The 21,568-nt window shown below is 44.2% G+C and overlaps 1 protein-coding gene across 2 annotated transcripts in view; it reads right to left on the bottom strand.

Annotated features, from left to right (window-relative positions):
* YRDC (yrdC N6-threonylcarbamoyltransferase domain containing) overlaps window positions 1–21,568 on the bottom strand; it is a 37,417-nt gene that overhangs the window by 10,233 nt on the left and 5,616 nt on the right. The window contains exons 2-5 of one of the 2 annotated variants that reach the window (XM_069757111.1): window positions 17,757–17,952; window positions 15,933–16,047; window positions 12,008–12,127; window positions 11,642–11,784 (exon numbers count right to left, since the gene is read on the bottom strand). In XM_069757111.1, the coding sequence (XP_069613212.1) occupies window positions 11,642–11,784; window positions 12,008–12,127; window positions 15,933–16,047; window positions 17,757–17,952 (574 nt within the window). The remainder of the gene's footprint in view (window positions 1–11,641; window positions 11,785–12,007; window positions 12,128–15,932; window positions 16,048–17,756; window positions 17,953–21,568) is intronic. The other variant, XM_069757112.1, reaches the window with a different exon arrangement.

Raw genomic sequence — 21,568 nt, 5'->3', positions numbered from 1 at the left:
GGGTCATGGATGGTTTATTAATTGCTTTTAACACCTGTTGTTGAATATGAAGTAATTTATCAGGAGGAAGACAGCATTGCTGGGACTCGGAATTTAACAGCAGTCCTAGGAATCTCTGGGTTTTTAGGGGTTGTAACCGGGATTTATCATAATTTATGATCCAGCCCAGATTCTCTAGCCTAGATATAGCCGTTTTAACCTGAGTAAGGCAATGGTCTACTGAGTTCCCAACTATTAGGAAATCATCCAGATAAGGGACAATGAGGATATCGGATTCACGTAAGTGCGCCATGACCTCCGCCACTATTTTAGTAAATACCCGGGGAGATGCTGAGAGGCCGAAGGGAAGGGCTCTAAATTGAAAATGGCGAACAATACCTCCCATAGACACCGCCACACGTAGAAACCTCTGGAAGTTTCCGTGGATAGGAACATGATAGTATGCATCCTTTAAGTCCACAACTACCATGAAGCAGTGTTTAAACAACATCTTTATTGCAGAGCTGATTGACTCCATTTTAAAGGTAGTATTAACCAGGTATTCATTAAGGGATTTAAGATTAATAATAGTCCTGAATGATTTGTCTGGTTTTTGAATCAGAAAAAGAGGCGAGTAGAATCCTCTCCCTCTCTCTGACTCCGGAACCTCAATCAGTACATTTTTAAGGCATAAAGTCATGACCTCTGACTCTAAGGCCGTCTGCTCAATAGTGGAGGAACGTAAGGGGGTTAGCATAAACTTATCCCGAGGCCAGTGAATAAATTCCAACTTTAGACCTTCCGATATAATACCTCGGACCCAGACACTATTTGTGATGTTAGTCCATGCGGAAGAGAAAGCTGACAATCTCCCTCCCACAGGGATCGCTAGTCATTGGTCTGGTTTCTTACGTTCTTTTGAGGAACGGCGAAACATGTAACCCGTACCTCTCCTGCGTCTATCCTCCCATCTAAAATTCTCTCTAGAGGGTGAGGATGCGCGCTTTCTTCCACGACCAAATCTCCTCCTGATGAATGGACGCCGGTAAGAAGCTGATGACAAATTAGGGAATTTCTTCTTATCATCCCCAGCCTTTTCGAGCAGCTCATCCAAGGTTGGCCCAAAGTGATATTCCCCTTTACATGGGATAGCGCATAACTTGGATCTTGACTGAATATCACCCGACCAACACTTCAACCATAAGGCTCTACGAGCCGCGTTGGAGAGTCCTGCTGCTCTGGCCGCCATTCTGACCGAGTCCACCGACGCGTCTGACAGGAAAGCCGCAGCATCCTGAATCACTGGAAGCACACTTAGAATAGAACTTCTGGAAGCGCCTTCTTTAAGCTGGGATTCCAATTGTTCCAGCCAGACCATTAGGGATCTGGCTGTACAAGTCGCAGCCACTGCTGGCCTCAAGGATCCGGCTGCCATCTCCCACGTACCTTTAAGGAAGATCTCCGCCTTCCTGTCAAGAGGGTCTTTAAGGGACCCCATGTCCTCAAAAGGTAATGCTGCTTTCTTAGATGCCTTTGCCACTGCAGCATCTAATTTAGGGGCCTTGTCCCAGGTGTCCACAGCCGCATCCTCAAAGGGATACCTGCGTTTTAAAGCTGGTGGCAAGGAACCTTCTCCGGTTTTTTCCATTCCCGGAGGATCAGGTCTTGAATTTTATCATTCACCGGGAAGGATCTGCGTTTCTTGTGTTCCAAGCCGCTGAACATTAGCTCCTGACGGGAAAGCTGAGTCTTAGGCTCTTCCAGGCCCATCGTATTTCTGACCGACTTAACTAGTTTATCCACCCGGTCCAGAGGCAGGCAGAATCAGCCAGATTCCTCTTCCGATGACGAGGAAGAGAGAATTGAGCCATAAGAACCTTCGTCCTTATCTTCCTCCGAAGAATCTGAGATCACCGAAGCTCTCTGTTTTGAACTTCCCGCCTGGGACAGAGACCGCAGGGATTCCTTAACTTCCATACGGATCATCTCCTTTAGACTAGCCGTAGAAGCAGATTCTTCCGCTACCTAGGGGAGGACAATAAGGGTGATACCATCTATCTAGCCTGATGTCACTCAACCCCTTCCACTCCTGTAGACCTCACCATCTGTTGTATACAGGAGGCGCACAATTTTTTAGGGTAAGAATCTGGTAAAGGGACTTCACACAGGGCACACTCCTTATGTTTCGACTTTGCACTTCTCTTCCCCTAGAATGACAAAGTGTAAGGGGCCCGCGTCACTGAGTGAACATTCACGTAGATCACTTACCAGTGTACGCCAAAGAAAAAGGTACCGGAACACGAGGGGGCTCCTTGCCAGTCGAAGCTCTAGATCCTTGCCTGGACGAGCGAGCTTTTACGGCTGGACTGGTCACTTCTGATCTCCTTCCCCACGGCTTCCTGCCGCACTTTATCCAGAAGCTGAGGCTGCTGCTCACCATCATCTGCCATGATGAAGCTGTGGCCAAAAGCAGGGTTCTATCGCCAACACCTGCTTATATCCCCCTGTATTCCGGTCAGCAGGCCCTCTGGCGTGCTCCCCATTGGCCCCTGATGATCAGGCTGCAGCTGGGAGGTCAGCGGTGGTAATACAGGAAAACCGGCGTCCGGACCATGGGCGCCGCCATTTTGGAATGACCGCGCATGCGCAGTCAACCTGTGAACCGGAAGCACCTGCCGGCTCCACCCCCGGCGCCCCAGCGTTCCGGAAACGCTCAGTGAGCGATGCAGGACGCCGGGAATGCCCAGCAGTGCTCCGGACGGCGCTCCACTTCCGCCGCCGCAACCACACCACCGCACACCACCGCCGCCGCCTGACCCAGGGGGGGGAAAGAACTCTTACCAACGCCGGCTTCTGGAGACAAGGAATCCTCCGGACCCTGCTCCCTGCTGCCAACGCCACTGACGTGCAGTCCAGCCTGGACCACCGTGGCGTCTCCAGGACTCTCCGCACCGGTCGAGGTAGGAGACCCCCCCGCTACCAGATTCGACCGGCCGGCCTGGGCTCCTTACGAGATGAAATCTGTAGGATCCTGTCCCTCCAGGAACAGGAAACCAACTGATGCATGGGGAGAGGTACCGCCCTTTTGTATCTGTAGGTTTCCTGTTCCTGAAGGGCGGATCCCCTCTCTCGTAGTGCTGTCATGGGAATCCGAATAAATAGGTCTTAAATTCTAGGTCTTCAAAGTAGCCACCTTTTGCTTTGTTGACTGCTTTGCACACTCTTGATGAGCTTCAAGAGGTAGTCATCGGAAATGGTTTTCACTTCACAGGTGTGCCCTGTCAGGTTTAATAAGTGGGATTTCTTGCCTTATAAATGGGGTTGGGGCCATCAGTTGTGTTGTGCAGAAGTCTGGTGGATACACAGCTGATAGTCCTACTGAATAGACTGTTAGAATTTGTACTATGGCAAGAAAAAAGCAGCTAAGTAAAGAAACACGAGTGGCCATCATTACTTTAAGAAATGAAGGTCAGTCAGTCCGAAAAATTGGGAAAACTTTGAAAGTGTCCCCAAGTTCAGTGGCAAAAACCATCAAGCGCTGCAAAGAAACTGGCTCACATGAGGACCGCCCCAGGAAAGGACGACCAAGAGTCACCTCTGCTTCTGAGGATAAGTTTATCAGAGTCATCAGCCTCAGAAATCACAGGTTAACAGCAGCTCAGATTAGAGACCAGGTCAATGCCACACAGAGTTCTAACAGTAGACACATCTCTACAACAACTGTTAAGAGGAGACTTTGTGCAGCAGGCCTTCATGGTAAAATAGCTGCTAGGAAACCACTGCTAAGGACAGGCAACAAGCAGAAGAGACTTGTTTGGGCTAAAGAACACAAGGAATGAACATTACACCAGAGGAAATCTGTGCTTTGGTCTGATGAGTCCAAATTTGAGATCTTTGGTTGCAACCACCGTGTCTTTGTGCGACGCAGAGAAGGTGAACGGGTGGACTCTACATGCCTAGTTCCCACCGTGAAGCATGGAGGAGGAGGTGTGATGGTGTGTGGGTGCTTTGCTGGTGACACTGTTGGCGATTTATTCCAAATTAAAGGCATACTGAACCAGCATGGCTACCACAGCATCTTGCAGCGGCATGCTATTCCATCCGGTTTGCGTTTAGTTGGACTATCATTTATTTTTCAACAGGACAATGACCCCAAACACACCTCCAGGCTGTGTAAGGGCTATTTGACCAAGAAGGCGAATGATGGGGTGCTACACTAGATGACCTGCATCCACAGTCACCAGACCTGAACCCAATCGAGATGGTTTTGGGTGAGCTGGAGCGCAGAGTGAAGGCAAAAGGGCCAACAAGTGCTAAGCATCTCTGGGAACGCCTTCAATATTGCTGGAAACAGGGCTGTGGAGTCGGTAAGCCACAGTTGCGGCTCAGATTCCTGGATTTTATCAGGTTCCGACTCCGGCTCCATCATAAATGGCCAATTCTTAACAATAAATTTACTGTTGTCAAATATTAACATCGTGCTTATATAGTTTCTCACCATCATATAAGTAATCAGACCATTTAGAGGAAAAACTATATTTATTAGAATACAATTAGACTATAGCAAACAACTTTTATAAACTTTTCTAAACTCTTGTAAGTAAATATGCAATAAACACTTATGGAGGTAATAAGAAGAAAGCTATACATTTGTCCTCAGAAAAAGTATTGCCTCTGTCAGATCCTCCTTCATGGATGCCTTCAAATCTGATCTAATTATTTGAGAGCAGAGAACAACCTCTCTACACTAACTTGGGTTGGTGGCAAAGCAGTAACCACTCAGGCAACATCTCTGACAACGTCAGGATACAGAGGAATCGCTTGTTGCACTGTTATTTTTGATGAACGGTCAATTTTCTCAATTTCTTTTAGTGCACATGAAAAATTCTGCTGAAATGTACTGGCTGTGTTCTTATCTGCTTATCACTGTTGTTCATAGTTTGATAGAACATATATATTTGAGTAACATTTATAAAATTCATATGAAAGTTCAATTATGAAATATTAATACATTGTTTTTTAAAGCTGGAGTCTGTACATTTCTACCGACTCCAACCAAAACTAACTCAGACTCCTGACTCCACAGCCCTGGTTGGAAGACCATTTTCGGTGACTACCTCTTGAAGCTCATCAAGAGAATGCCAAGAGTGTGCAAAGCAGTCATCAAAGCAAAAGGGGACTACTTTGAAGAACCTAGAATATAAGACATATTTTCAGTTGTTTCACACTTTTTTGTTAAATATATAATTCCACAAGTGTTAGGCTACGTGCAAAAATCCGCAGAGGATTTAATAAATCTGCAGGGCAAAAACGCTGCGTCTTTGCTGCAGATTTATTGCAGATATACCGCGGTTTTTCTGCGGATTTCACTGCGGTTTTCTATAGGAGCAGCTGTAAAACTGCTGCAGAATCCGCAGAAAGATGTGACATGCTGCGGAATGTAAACCGCTGCGTTTCCGCGCGTTTTTTTCCGCAGCATGTGCACAGCGTTTTTTGTTTCCCATAGGTTTACATTGTAATGTAAACTCATGGGAAACAGCTGCGGACCCGCAGCATTTTCCGCATCGTGTGCACATACCCTCAATTCATAATTTTGATGCCTTCATTGTGAATTTACAATTTTCATAGTCATGAAAATACAGAAAAATCTTTAAAGGAGAAGGTGTGACCAAACTTTAGGTCTGTACTGTAGATTTCAGTCCATTGCCTGTTGGGGTTATAGCTTGTTCACCATCATAGTTAGGTAAGGCCAGGTGATGCAAATTTCTCAACATTTATAAAAACCCAGCCTTCTCTATCCTTGTGCCAAGATACAGCAGCCATGGCTTCTTCTAAGCAGCTGCCTAGAACTCTGAAAATGGTGGAGGCCCACAAAGCAGGAGAAGGCTATAGCAAAGATAGCAAGAGTTTTCAAGTTCTCTTTTCCTCAGTTCAAAATGTAATTAAGAACTGGCAACAACCACATGTGGAATCGCAATCCACTCACGGCTGTTAGCTAGTTAAATGCCGCTGTCAATCTATGACAGCGGCATTTAACTCAAGCTTACCAGAAGCGCGTCATAAATCCTGTCCTTCGGTGACCCGTCACATGATCATAGGTCACCAATGAGTCGGCATGACAACCAGAGGTCTGAAGCAGACCTCTATGGTCGTCATTGCCAGATTGCTATGGAGTGCCACCCGGTGGTCGGCACTCATAGCAAGTGAGCATTTCTGCTACTCACAGGCAATCTGGTCATTGCTTGTATGTAGCAGAGGAGAGCAGAGTTATGCAGCTTCTAGTCTCCCATGGAGACTACTGAAGCATGCAAAACGTAAAAAAAAATTATTTTTTTTTATGGTTATTTTATATTGCCACGTTCAGAATCACTCGATCCATCAATATAAAAAAAAATAATTAACCCGATTGCTAAACGGCGTAACAAGAAAAAAAGTCAAAACTACAGAATTACTTTTTTTTGGTCGCAACATTGAATTAAAATGCAATAACGGCGCGATGAAAAGATTGTATCTGCACCAAAATGGTATCAAAAACGTCAGCTCGGCACGCAAAAAAAATAAGCCCTCACCCAACCAGAGATCATGAAAAATGTCTTTTTAACAAAACTTAGGAATTTTTTTTCCACCACTTAAATAAAAAAAGAACCAAGGCACGTTTGGTGTCTGAACTCAATGACCTGGAGAATCATAATGGTAGGTCAGTTTTAGTATTTAGTGAACTTTTTTTTAACAAACGGTGGAATTGAACTTCATCACACTTTTCCTCCCCGTTTTCCAGTACACAATATGGTAAAACCAATGGTATAGTTCAAAAGTACAACTTGTCCCACAAAAAGCAAGCCCTCACATGGCCATATTGACTGAAAAGAAAAAAAAAAGTTAAGGGGAGCAAAACGAAAAAGCAAAAAAATGGGTTTTAAGGGGTTAAACAGTAGAACAGAGACACTTGCACAAATATGGCCATCATGAAAGAGTCATCACCATAAAATTCAGAGTCAGAAGTATGCAAAAGAACATCTAAGCAAGCCTGATGAGATTTGGACAAGTCCTGTGGACCAATGAGATCAAAATAGAACATTTGGCCACAATGAAAGAGGTATGTGTGGATAACAAAGGGCACAGAATTTCAGGAAAAGAACATCTCGCCAACCATTAAGCATGCGAGTGGCTCAATCATGCTTTGGGGTTGTTTTGCAGCCAATGGCACGGGGAACATTTCACGGGTAGAGGGGAAGAATGAATTCAATGAAATGTCAACAAATTCTTGATGCAAATATAATACCATCTGTAAAAAAGCTGAAGTTGAAAAGAGGATGGCTTCTACTAATGAATAACGATCCACAATAGACTACCTCAAAAGGCACAAGCTGAAGGTTTTACAATGGACCTCATAGCAAGGTGACAGCACCAATCACAGCCTTCACAATAGGTGGGGGAATCACATCGTCACCTCACTTGTTTAACCCTTTTGGCGCTGATTATTGTTCAGTGTGGTTGAACACTTCAGCAGAAAATTTGCTGAGGCGTACATACTCCAGAGTGACATCACTATTGATGAATCTCTCGTTCACTTCAAAGGGGGGCTAAAATTCCGACAGTACCTGCTCAGTAAGAGGTCCAGGTATGGAATAAAGCTGTAAAAACTGTGGGAGAGTACCTCAGGGTACACCCACAGATTTAGGGTCTACGAGGGTAACGACACCCAGTAACCTCCGTAAGCAGCTAATTGGGCAAATGCTGGGTTGTGGCGATTAGTCTTATTGAAGGGTGGTATGAATGTGTATTGCCTAGGACTCCATTAGTGTGTGTGTGTTGGGGTACGTTGAAGAAATTGGAATTAACCACTTTCTGCCATTGGACGAATAGTACGCCCGATTGCAGAACCCCCGCAGGCGGAATCGCGATCCGCCCCCACCAATTAACTAGTTAAATGCCGCTATAAAACTGACAGCAACATTTAACAATCGCTTCCGGCCATCGGGCCGGAAATGCACACACCGCTGACCCGCTGGGGTCAATTGTGGGGGATTTCCACTGCTTAGGTACACCAGGGGCTCTGCAAACACGACATGACGCCAACAGACCATTCCATCAAAGTCTGCAATCCAAAACGTCACTCCTTCCCTTCTGAGCCCTGCGCCCAAACCTTTGGTTTTCCTCCACATATGGGGCATCGCCATACTCAGGATAAGTTGCACAAGAACTTTTGTGGTCTATTTTCTCCTGTTACTCTTGTGGTTAAAAATAAATAACTAAATAAAATAAGAAAAGAAAAAAAGAAAAATCGGGACTGAAAGATCATTTTTGTGACTAGAGCTAAATGTTAATTTTTTTATTTCCACATTGCTTAAGTTCCTGTGAAGCACCCAAAGGGCAAAAAAGTGCTTGTGCCAAGACCACATAGTGCAAGTAAAAACAGACCCAACATACTCATACATACCACTTGTGTCTGCCTTTCAGAGGTAATATATTACGGCTATCAAGTATTGTCACGCTGACCCTCTATTTTCGAGGCATTAATACCAGTTCAAACAGGTCTATGACCTATATGTATTGAATGCTCCAGTGTCAGGTTTATACAATGAAAAGTAGCCACAGGTATATTTATAGCTTTTTATGACATGCTGAGGGAGAGGACGGAAAAGTCCAATCCCACCTAAAACAAAAGGGCTCAGTGCAATCCAACCATACACAGACGGTTTTTACACGTTATACTATTTACTGATAGCCTGGCATTAATAAAAAGAAACCCATTTATACTCATCCATAGGACCGAACGGTCAGAGTGCCCAGGATCTCATGATCGGCCGTTTTCAATATTACCACGCAGTCTCATCCTAGCAGAAACTGATGTCTCCCGATGCGTTTCATCTTTTGAGTCATCAGGGGGGTAGCGACATTCATCACTCTGCGAGCATTGCTGACAAAATGTCTAAGAAGCATCTTATGAAATCAGCTGTATTTGAGCATTTTACAGTGACTCAAGATAAACATTTTGTGTGCCAGTGTATATAAGTGACCCAGATGAAAACAAATGCTGTGATGCCAAAAATCAGGCAGTGATAAAAATGCTCCTTAAAGAGCTTCCAATCTAAGAAGACATTTACAACGCTGCCACCCAGAAGTTTACAAAGCTGTGATTGAAAAAGATCGCAGCAGCACCAAGAAACCAGAGACCAGCACTAGGGTTGAGCGACTTACTTTTTTAGGGTCGAGTCGGGTTTCGCAAAACCCGACTATCTCTAAAGTCAAGTCGAGTGAAATCGGCCGATTACACTGGCGAACACAATTTTTTAAGAGTTAGGTCAGACAACTGTTCTTAATTTTTGGATGCTGAATCCAGAAATGATCTCAGTTTTTCTCTATCACGTCAAGTTTTTGAACTATAGGATTTTTGTCTTCTCAAAACTATGTAAACTACTGTACCTAAAAAGTGTTTGTTTGTTTTTTAAATAGTACAAATATGACCAAAAAATGAAATATATAAGAAATTGGCATGACAAAGTTGTGACTACTCTTACAAGTTGCCACGTAGCTCTATATGAGTCGAATTGTAATCAGATAACAAGTCTTTAAGTAAGTTGTGTAGGAAAAACTTGACGTGCTAGAAAAAAAAACTGACTACATTTTTGGAATCAGCATGCCAATTTTAGTATAAATCAGCTCAAAAACCTAACTCAGAAATTTTTTTTCAAATTGTTCCTTTGTGTTATGGCGAAAAGTCGGGGATCGACCGAAACACGAAACCCAATGCAAAGTCAATGGGAATTTTTTTTTATTTATTTTATTTTTTTTTTTTTTCTCTCCCTCTCTTCCCTCCGTCCCTGAACAGAAAAGCTGGTGTTACACATTGCAAATCGCTACAGCGCACAATCGACAAGATGACGATAGGCGTCCACGCCCCTAAGACCTATGTCATCTCTCTGCCCACGCTCCTTCATTGGCTGAAAAAATGGCGCCAAGCGCGTCATACGAAACGCGACTTTCGCGCGAAAGTCGCGTACCGCATGGCCGACCCCACACAGGGATCGGGTCGGGTTTCATGAAACCCGACTTTGCCAAAAGTCGGCGACTTTTGAAAATGAACGATCCGTTTCGCTCAACCCTAACCAGCACTTCCTGCCAAGCAAAGGAGGAGGAAAGAGCATCTCAAAACATCAGTTACAAGATATTTTGTACGTGGCAAAGTTACTGTAACAATGACAGAGGATGTGTTTAAAAGACAGCTCATCGAGCTTTTGTGAAGGACTGTGTACCATTATCATTATTTGCGTGACCAGTTTTTACAGCTCTTAATGGAGAAATGGCCCACAAACTTGGCGTTTCTCTTGAAAGAGAAAGTATTAGAAAATTAGTGATGGAAGAAGCCCTTAACCAAAAAAAAGATCTTAAAGGGAAACGGTCACCCCATATTTTGCCTATAAGCTGAGGCCACCGCCATCAGGGGCTTATCTACAGCATTCTGTAATGCTGTAGATAAGCCCAAGAAGTAACCTGAAAGATAAGAAAAACAAGTTAGATTATACTCACCCAGGGGCAGTCCCGATGCGGTCCGGGTCCTGCACCTCCCATCTTCATGTGATGACGTACTCTTCCTTGCTTTCTATCACGGCTCAGATGCAGGCGTACTTTGTCTGTCCTGATGAGGGCACAGCAAAGTTCTGCAGTGCGCAGGCACCGGGCCTCTCTGACCTTTCCCGGCACCTGTTGGCACTTTGCCACCAACCCAAGTTAGTGTAGAGGTTATTCTCTGGCCTTAAAAAAAAATTAGGTCAGATTTGAGGTCATCTATAAAGGAGGATCTGATGGAGGTGATACTATTTCTCAGAACAAATTCATAGACTGCACCAATGTTATTCAGTAAGTTTTTGTTGATATTTTTTTTTTCCACTTACTGCACAGTGTATAATAAGTTGTAAATATGAAAAAAGTTTTGTTCTAAAGTTGTATTCCAATAAATATATTTTATGTTCTCTCTTAATGGCTTGATTATTGTATCATAATAATGACTGAAAGCCTGATGTTCCCATTTTACCACAGTAAATTTGTCACTTAAACATGAGCCATGTATGAGGGAGTCGGAGTCATGGAAATTGAGGAGTTGGAGATTTAGCCTACAGACTCCACAGCCATGGGTATAAACACCACATATTAGTTGGCTTCTTCCAGATATGAATGCTGCAAACCACATGCCTTTTATGTGAAGCCATACCCTCTATTGTCAGGTGAACCACAGAATATGCAATAAATGCGGCAAAAGAAAGTCCTGCCAAATTTAGAAATGTTGTTAAAGCTCAATTTTTAATTTTTCATAGAGAATACACACCATTTGTGAATTCAGCTACCACAGCAACCATCAGACCCCATGTTGCCATGATCCCCGGGTAACAAGTTTGATTTCATGACTTAGGGAGACCTTGATACTTCCCTCAAACCGCAAAGTTATAAACAACCAAGATTGTAGGAATCTGCGACAGAAAATTAATAGATGGGAGCTGCAATGCTATGAGAAGGCCATGCAATTAAGTAAAGCCTTAGTGACATCTTAAAAAAAATTAAAAGGCAAACAGGTGGTCACCAAGTGGTTAAATACATGTACAAGAAAACTCACAGAAATCCAAGACCACAAAAACGGGTAACCCTTTGTTAACAGTGAACTTACCATCCAGGTCGGACAACAGTAAACTTTCCAGGAACAGAAATGTCCACTACAGTCGATCCTAACCTGGATTCTGGACTAGACAAGTCCCCAATAGGTCCTCCATCCACGACTAGGGACAACGTGGGCCACAGGTCTCTAAACTCCTACAACCAGAAACAAAACTAGTAATATATTCATATGTAAAGTCAAAATAGTTATATAAAATATCAGTTTAACAAATTTATGAAGGGAGACCATCATAGAGGATCTTACTTGGCCAGAGTTTCCCAATCTCTGTATAAATCCCACAAAGGTGCTATATTGGATCCAGTATGAGTATTACATTTTACACCAACTTCATTACTTTAAAGCTTTTAGAGATAATACCTCAACTGACAGTGTGCTTGGCTGGGTGCTGATGTTCGCACTAGTCAGTGCCAATGGCTCGGAGCAGATCTGCGCCAGCTGTCTGATAAATGCGTGATCTGGTATACGAACACCCACCAACTGGAATAAGACAGGACCAGGATTCAGTACAAAAATAACAAAAAGGCAACTTTATTAGGTTAGAAAAACCAGGACGGGGATAAACAAAATATAAAAAATAAAGCCATGGTCAATACAAAAAAAAAAAAAAAGTTTCTAATTACCCTTTCACAATCAAGTTTAAAAATTGGGCATACAATAATTCTAAATAATTAGGGTAAAAAAAATAAATAAAACCTCAATTACAAAGCTATAGGGGAACACAGTCCTTGTGCCGCCTTACTACAGAGCCATAGGTACGGCTTGCGCCTTTATTTGGCACTCATCTTGTTGAAATATTCTGCTCTGAAAGAAATTACTCCAAGAATATAACTAGTGCAGCATCTAATGGATAATGCTACATTTTTTCATACCGAAATTCACACAAGATGTGTGTGCTTACATATAAAAATCAACACCAGAAAAGGTATAGAGGAGCCCAATAAGAGTCAAGTGGTGCAGTATCCACCTCTATACAACTCAGGGTGTATGAGCCATACCACACTGCTCAACACTGAAAGTGAAAAAACCAAGGAAGAAAAGGTCATGGAGTTATGCACATTATATGCAAATTCTGAAAAACAAATTGGAATTTTCCAAACTGTGACCGATTCAGCATAGAGGATGAGCGCCACATGCAGAAATAACGCACTTGAAAACAGTGCCATGATATCAGTGAGGTTAGTAAAGAAGCCCTTTTAATACATAACAATCATATTATATACCACTGCACCTACAGTTGCTAATTTTGCCTTTCTTCCCAGCTAGTTCTTATGTTATCCATTAGGTCTATGACGTCACATGATTAAAAACTGGCTACTGAATCATTCTAAGCTCTATGGAGAAACAGGAGGTCAATTTTCCCTGTATGAGTTGTCATCACTGCAAAATCAATGGCAGGGAAAGGGAAAAACTGGGTCAGGAGGTGAAGGAGGAGGTGATTTATGTAAGGAAAAGAGACTTCTTGTTTCTACATAGAGCAGAGGAAAGAAGAATTAGATGGGTAGAAGGACAAAATGATTAATTGTAAGTAAACACTGCTATATGATTGCAATATATTAAGAGGGTAAAAACTTGATGGGAGGAGGGCTTCATTAATGGTTGTCTAAGGAATGTTGTGTCATGCTGAATGAACTTGGGTACAGATCGTAAATCTGCTGCTGGCAGCTCCCTTTGCAATTGCCCACCAATGATGTCTCAGATGTGCTAGGTTGGAGACACTGCAGACCATGGTAGCATATTTAGGCCACGCAGGCTGCCCACAGTAGCACAATCATCATGTGGCCTGGCATGGTCATTAGAAAATTACTCCTGGGACACTTTTAGAGAAGTGGTCTTACCACTGGTTGCACTATTAAAACAGTGTAATGATGGTAGGGTACCTGGAATGCAGACTTAAGGTGTTCGGCTGTATATTATGACAGCACGAAGCATAATACCGGTGTGACACTGCCCATGTGTTCTTGTAAAAATAAACGATGCATAGTGCTCCATTCTCAGGGCCGTATTTAGAGTTTCTGCTGCCCTAGGCACTTTTAGTGCTGCCTCCCCCATTGGTGAGTATGACACTATCGGCATAGACTTTGGCAAGATTTGCTGATGTGAAAGTCGCCTTTTGCAGCAGATCAGGCAGTTTTTCTGCATCTGCCGTGTAATGGATCACTTACGGCAACAATGTGTGCAGCCTCATTCATTCCCTATGGGATTTGTGGCACTTGCCGTGATTTGGCAAATGTGGTACCATACCTCCCAACTTTTGAAGAAGGGAAAAAGGTATAAAGTTTATTGCGCTGCGGCAAATTTTAGGCCACGCCTCTGACCACACCCATTTCACAACTAGTCACACCCATATCCACGTCCCAACCACACCCATTTAGCACTGCTGATCACACTTTCGTATACAATAATTATAAACAAAAATAAATACGGCAACACAGTGCTCCATACTGTATAATGGCCACACATGATGCTCCACACTGTATAATGGCCACACATGATGCTCCATACTGTATAATGACCCCACATGATGCTCCATACTGTATAATGTCCCCCTCCCATTTTGTATGTGTGGCTCATCTCCCTCCCATCCCATGCATGGCTCATATTCCCCCCCCCCCCCCTCCTGTATGCATGGCTCATAATTCCCCCCCCCCCCACCTCCTGTATGCATGGCTCATATACCACCACCACCCCCTCCTGTATGCATGGCTCATAATTTCCCCCTCCAGTATGCATGGCTCATCTCTCCACCCCCCCCCCCCCCTTCCCCACCCCCCGCTCCTTCTCCCATGGCTCTGCTCCCCGTCCTCTTTCTTTCCCCCAGTCCTTCATACTCACCTGTCCCACACCGCACTGCTGCGCCGACATCCCTCTGGCTCTGTCTCGACTCCCGGCGCAGCACCTTCTTTTTGAGTGAGCGGTCACGTGGTACTGCTCATTAAGGTCATGAATATGTGCATATTCATGACCTTAATGAGCGGTACCAAGTGACCGCTCACTCAGGACGCGCTACAGACGCTGAGACCAGGCATTGCTGGAGCAGGGTGAGTATCGTCTTCAAGGAGGGTGGGAGGCAGGCAGGTGGGCGGGGGGCGGTCGGTCGGGAGGTGACCCAGGACTTAAAAAATAAAAAAAAAAAAAAAACAACAACAAACCTTGCTCAGGTGCCACCCCCCACCCCCCCCCCCCCCTGCATCATCCCCGCCCTAGGCACGTGCCCTCAAGTGCCTAGTGGCAAATACAGCCCTGTCCATTCTGCACTGCAAGTGAAATTAAACATCACATACCAAGCCTAAAACCTCAAACCGTGACTACACAAACTATCAGAAGGTAATGGGCTACAAATTAGACATCCACATACAGGCATTTCATTGACTTTATGCCACCACTGTGGAAGGCCATCATGGTGCAGCACAAGACAGTAATGAAGGTTGGAGTTATGGGCCATGCTCTTCAGCGACGAGTCCTGCTTTTGTCTTGTATGAAATTAGTCTGGAGACCACATGGGCAACACTATGAAAAAGCCTTCACGAAGACACAGGTGGAATGTCTCAGGAGCCATCTTTCTGTGCTTTGCGCTTATACTACACTGAAGTAACGGAGACGTTATGAAAATCTTTTATTTTTTGCATATCACTAATGAAGCACTTACACCATGTTATTTTTATTAATTGAAATGAATGTATATGTGTATGTCTAGATACATATACACAGGTAATTTAGTGCGAGTGTTAAAATACTCATCTAGCACAGCTTTCTCGGATGTCCAGCACTGACTGCTCCTCTCCTCAGTGAGGTCACCTCTCTAAAGACTCTCCCAGTCACACTGCGCTCTATGGGATCCAGAAGTGGCTTTTACAATGTAAGTCTATGAAGTGTCAGAGCAAGGCTCCATAGACTTATACTGTAAAAGACTTCCAGCTTATGCATAGAATATAGAGTGAGCCGGATAATTACAGTGGTAGGCGAGTACCGTATATTAACACACTACATTCACATATACACGTTTAATGGGGTGGAGGGTAAGAAGACTTAGTGGGAGGGCTACTTTCACATACTGAACAGTCGTGTGATTTTCATAATGCCACCACTCTTCCTTCCTCACGTTGCAAAGTCAATGTTGGGGAGTGTAGAGAATGTGAAAATCATATTAATACACATGACTGTATTGGTTTACTCCTGACAACTGCCCCAGAAATGTGTTCCAAGTGTTATGGAATCAGAATGTTTGTTTCTTCCTGACTTGTATGAATACCACTGGCAATTGTATAATAAAGTCTATACTTACTGAAGTGTAAGGATTCAGCTCCTTATTAAGCTCCTCGGATCTTTCCATCACCAATGTAACTGGCCCAGGCAATAAATCCCGAAGTAACTGGTCAGGAACATTAACCTGGCAATATCTGCATTCAAGAGAAAATCCAAATCAGACACTTGAAACGTGTATCGCTCCTTAGTAACAGATTGTCACTTATTAAAGGAGATGGCCCACCACTGCATATCACATCCATTGTATAGGTCATAAAAAATACTATTTGCAACTTACATAATTTAAAAGAAAAAAACAAACCAAAATGGGCCAGTGAAGAAATACAGCGCGTGACAAGTATTGAACACAATTTTCAAAGCACATATTTCTAAATGTGCTACTGACATGACATTCTCACCAGATGTCGGTAACAACGCATCCAATGCCCACAGGCAAAGAAATAACTTAAAACAGAAGTCCATAAATTATGTGTAATGAGCACGGTGACTCGGTGGTTAGCACCCCAGCCTTGCAGCACTGATTGAAACCCCACCATGGACAACATCTTTAAGGAGTGTGTATTTTCTCCCCGTCCTTGCGTGGGTTTATGTTACAGACATAATGATAGGGAATCTAGATTGTGAACCCCATTGGGGACAGGGCTGATCGGGTCTGTAAAGTTCAGTGGTATTAAAGGGAGTAAAAACAAATAAATGTTAAATGTCAAGGAAAAAGTATTTCCCCTCACATTTCTTACAGTATGGCGCCACCTGGTGTTCAGTGTGTAAAGCAGTGTTCGGACCTAAGGCGCTGAATGCTGCTGTATGTACAGTGTGTGCTCACTGTGGAGTAGTGATGAATAGAAAAAGCCTTACACCCTGCATATATCGAAGATATTCCATTATGATCTCAAAGTAATGCACCAAATTTCTACAGAACTAGGCAGATTTCTCTTAGAACTGCTGGATGACCGTTCCTTTGAAAGCTACCACATAGTGGTCACACGGCTACACAAATATAATGAAGGAAAGGCCTGATAGGGTTTTAAAAGCTTTAAACTAAACTGGTCTAAGCATATCTAATCACAACTGTCATATTGGATTGAAATACAGCATTGTATGGATAAATAGCCACTGGAAATGCCACAAATACTACATAGGTGCCATTTATGAAGGGGTTTGGTGACCTACATTTGCAATTTCCAGCTCATAGATGGATGGGAGGATGCGAGCCTATGTCCTGGATATGTCTATGTGTGGTGGCACTTCCACTCAGCCTTCCATTAATATGCTTGGATACAGCACTCTGAACAGCCAGATTCTTTAGCAATGACCCTTTGTGGCTTTCCCTCCCTGTGGAGTGTGTCAATGACTGACTTCTGGACATCTGTCAAGTCAGCAGTCTTCCCCATGATTGTGGAGCCTACTGAAACAGACTAAGGGCCCTGTTATACCAAGGCATAGCATATACAATAAAAATAAATATAATAAAAGCAGGTTTTCCAGCATCAACAAAATAATGGGCCGTGTGTAGGCAATACTTGAAAATAACAAAATAAGCCTTTTAATAACCTGTTGTTAAAACCCAAGATAGACATCACAAGACCACAGATAGCAGCGATTAGCTGCAGAAGTCATGTGTTGTAGATGGGATGTGTAGGTGCAGTACTGTCAACTAATAACTAACAGATTGTGAGCACTGGAGAGGCTTTAACAGGTAATCATTTTCGCTAATGAACTGTGGCTCTTTTTTAAACCAACATCCCCTTTAAGATGCTAATACCCCGTTAAAACCAATGTGTGTGATATTTATAGGTTAGAAAATACAAAAGCAACTGTATAAAAAGATGCAAAACATACTAACCGATAAATATCCTCAATGGCCCCAACACAGATGGCCAGTGGCTTGGTCCCATTGCGTCCTTTCACGTTATAAATGTTACTAATGGACTGAGAGCTCTGTGCCAGGCATGCGATGCCATAGATGGTGTCAGTGGGCACTCCAATCACTCCAGATTGTTGTAGGACACCCGCAGAGGTGTTTAAGATCTCTTTCCAACCTGGGGAAAGTGGGGAGGAAGAAGGTTATCGATATCTGACAAATGTGACATTACAAAGTAAGGAAATAAACAGCAAAGAATGTATAATTGAAGCGAAATAATTTCTATAATAACAATATATTCCGCAGCACTTTACATTACAGATGGGACTTGTACAGACAATAAGGACATTACAGAACTCATACCAAAAAGAGAGCCCTGCTACTCGCAAGCTACAATCTAAGAGGAAATAGGGAGACACGCAAGGTAAATGGTAAAAAGTGCTTGTAATGTACGGTCCGGCCATCAATATAATAAATGGGGTATTCACATAACGCTGCATGAAGAAGTCACCAACCAGAATGTGAACAAGTACAGCCATAGAGGGATATTACGTGCATGGAGGGAGTAAACAGATGACACAAAGGACCAGACCCCGAGGAAAATGTTGTGTGGGCAAAACTGGGACAGTTATGTAAGTGGCGTGATTGGCCAGTCTAAAGAAATGCGTTTTTAGGCCACGATTAAAACTGTGGCTATATGGAATTAATCAAGTTGTCCTGGGTAGTGCATTCCAGATAATTGGTGCAGCAGGCAAGTAGTCTTGGAGACGGGAGTAGGAGGTTTGGGTTATTGAGGAGGTTAGCCTTTGGGCATGGGTAGGGTGCTAGACAGATGGTGGAGATGTAGAGTGGTGCTGAAGCATGGAGTGCTTTGTGGGCGAGTGATAAGTTTATATTGAACTCTGGAGTGGATGGGCAACCAGTGCAATGACTGGCACAAGGTAGCGGCATCAGTGTAAGGCCGGGGTCACACTAGACCGTAATACGGACGAGTGCAATGCGATAAAAAAATCGCATAGCACTCGTCCCAATGTTAATCTATGGGGCAGCTCCCATCATCCGATATTCTCTCGGCCGTATTCAGGATCCGAGTGAAATCGCAGCATGCTGCGATTGTCAGCGTATCTCGGCCGAGACTCGCCAATGAAAGTCTATGGGGGTGAGAAAAAATAGCACAGAACACGGACCATCAGTGTGACTTGCGAGAAATTCTCAGGCATTAGGCAGGTGACAGGAAAGGCTCAGCCATTATTTGCTCATTTTGCAAGTGTGTGAGAAAATCTCGCCATACGGATGCCATACGGATGTCACACGGATCATTTGATGCGAGAAAATCGCATCCTCGCACTGCACACGAATAACTGTTTTGGTAACATTTGTGCGATTCTCGTCCGTCAAAAACGGACCGTTTTTTAATACGTTGTGTGTGTCCCCGGCCTAACGGTTGGAAAGGAATATGATCTTGGCTGCAGCATTCAGGATGGATTGGAGAGGAGAGAGTTTAGTAAGAGGGAGACAGATTAGTAAACAAAGAGTTGCAGTAGTCCAGACCTGAATGAATAAGAGCTACAGTAAGATTTTTGTTTGTTTGTTTTAGAGTCAAAGGAAAGAAAAGGTCAAATTCCAGAGATCTTTTAGAGGTGCAACTAAAGGTACCTTCACACAACGATATCATTAACGATATCGTTGCAACATCACGCTTTTTGTGACGTAGCAACGATCCCGCTAATGATCTCGTTATGTGTGATAGCAACCAATGATCAGGCCCCTGCTGGGAGATCATTGGTCGTGGGGAATGATCAGGACCTTTTTTTGGTCGCTGATCACCCGCTGTCATCGCTGGATCGGCGTGTGTGACGCCGATCCAGCGATGTGTTCACTTGTAACCAGGGTAAATATCTGGTTACTAAGTGCTGGGCCGCACTTAGTAACCCGATATTTACCCTGGTTACCATTGTAAAAGTAAAAAAAATAAAAAAAACAAAACAGTACATACTCACATTCCGATGTCTGTCACGTCCCCCGGCGTCAGCTTCCCTGCACCGACTGTCAGCGCCGGCCGGAAAGCAGAGCACAGTGGTGACGTCACCGCTGTGCTCTGCTTTACGGCCGGCGCTGACAGTCAGTGCAGGGAAGCTGATGCCGGGGGACGTGACAGACATTGGAATGTGAGTATGTAGTGTTTTTTTTTTTTTTTTTTTTAACTTTTACAATGGTAACCAGGGTAAATATCGGGTTACTAAGCGCGGCCCTGCACTTAGTAACCCGATGTTTACCCTGGTTACCTGGGGACTTCGGCATCGTTGAAGACAGTTTCAACGATGCCGAAGTCGTTCCCCTGATCATTGGTCGCTGGAGAGAGCCGTCTGTGTGACAGCTCCCCAGCGACCACACAACGACTTACCAACATTCACGGCCAGGTCGTATCACTGGTCGTGATCGTTGGTAAGTCGTTTAGTGTAACGGTACCTTAACTTGAGCGAGTGAGCGATCAGATGTAGTGAGTGAAGGTAATATCCGAGTAAAAAATAACCTCATGACAGCAGGAGTTATGGTAGAGCCACAAACGGAAATGGCAATATCCAGCATGGGTAGGTTAGTAGAGGGTAGAAACAAGAGGAGTTATTATTATTATTATTATTATTATACATTTTTATAGCGCCATTTATTCCATGGCGCTTTACATGTGAATACGGGGCAAATATAGACAAATACATTAAACATGAGCAGATAACAAGGCACACGAGTACATAAGGAGGGAGGACCCTGCCCGCGAGGGCTCACAGTCTGCAGGGGGTGGGTGAGGATACACTAGGAGAGGGAAAAGCTGGCTGTGCGGCTGTTCAGTAGGTTGAGGATCACTGCAGGCTGTAGGCTTGTCGGAAGAGATGAGTCTTCAGGTTCTTTTTGAAGGTTTCTATGGTAGGCGCAAGTCTGATGTGTTGGGGTAGAGAGTTCCAGAGTATGGGGGAAGCACGGGAGAAGTCTTGGATGCGGTTATGGGAAGAAGAGATGAGAGGGGAGTAGAGAAGGAGGTCTTGGGAGGATCGGAGGTCGCGTGTAGGTAGGTACCGGGAGACCATGTCACAGATGTATGGAGGAGACAGGTTGTGGATGGCTTTGTATGTCAGTGTGAGGGTTTTGAACTGGAGTCTCTGGGCGATAGGAAGCCAGTGAAGGGCTTGACACAGGGGAGAGGCTGGGGAATAGCGGGGGGACAGGTGGATTAGTCGGGCAGCAGAGTGTAGGATGGATTGGAGTGGTGCCAGAGTGCTAGAGGGGAGTCCAGAGAGTAGGAGGTTGCAGTAGTCGAGGCGGGAGATGATAAGGGCATGCACTAGCGTTTTTGCAGTGTTGCGGTCAAGGAAAGCACGGATCCGGGAAATATTTTTGAGTTTGAGACGACAGGAGGAGGCAAGGGCTTGGATATATGTGGCTTGAAAGAGAGGGCAGAGTCGAGGATCACCCCGAGGCACCGGGCGTGTGGGACTGGGGATAGTGAGCAGCCATTGACATTGATGGATAGGTCTGGTGGAGGGGTAGAGTGAGATGGGGGAAAGATGATGAATTCTGTTTTGTCCATGTTCAGTTGTAGAAAGCGAGCAGAAAAGAAGGCTGAAATGGCAGACAGACAGTGCGGGATTTTGGTAAGCAAGGAGGAGAGGTCAGGTCCGGAGAGGTAGATCTGCGTGTCGTCAGCGTAGAGATGGTACTGCATACCGTGGGATTCTATGAGCTGTCCCAGGCCGAAAGTGTAGATGGAGAAGAGTAGGGGTCCTAGAACAGAGCCTTGA

Source organism: Ranitomeya imitator, chromosome 3 (genome assembly GCF_032444005.1).
Source record: "Ranitomeya imitator isolate aRanImi1 chromosome 3, aRanImi1.pri, whole genome shotgun sequence".
In the NCBI taxonomy this organism is placed as follows: Eukaryota; Metazoa; Chordata; class Amphibia; order Anura; family Dendrobatidae; genus Ranitomeya; species Ranitomeya imitator.
This window is presented reverse-complemented; position numbering and strand designations above follow the sequence as displayed.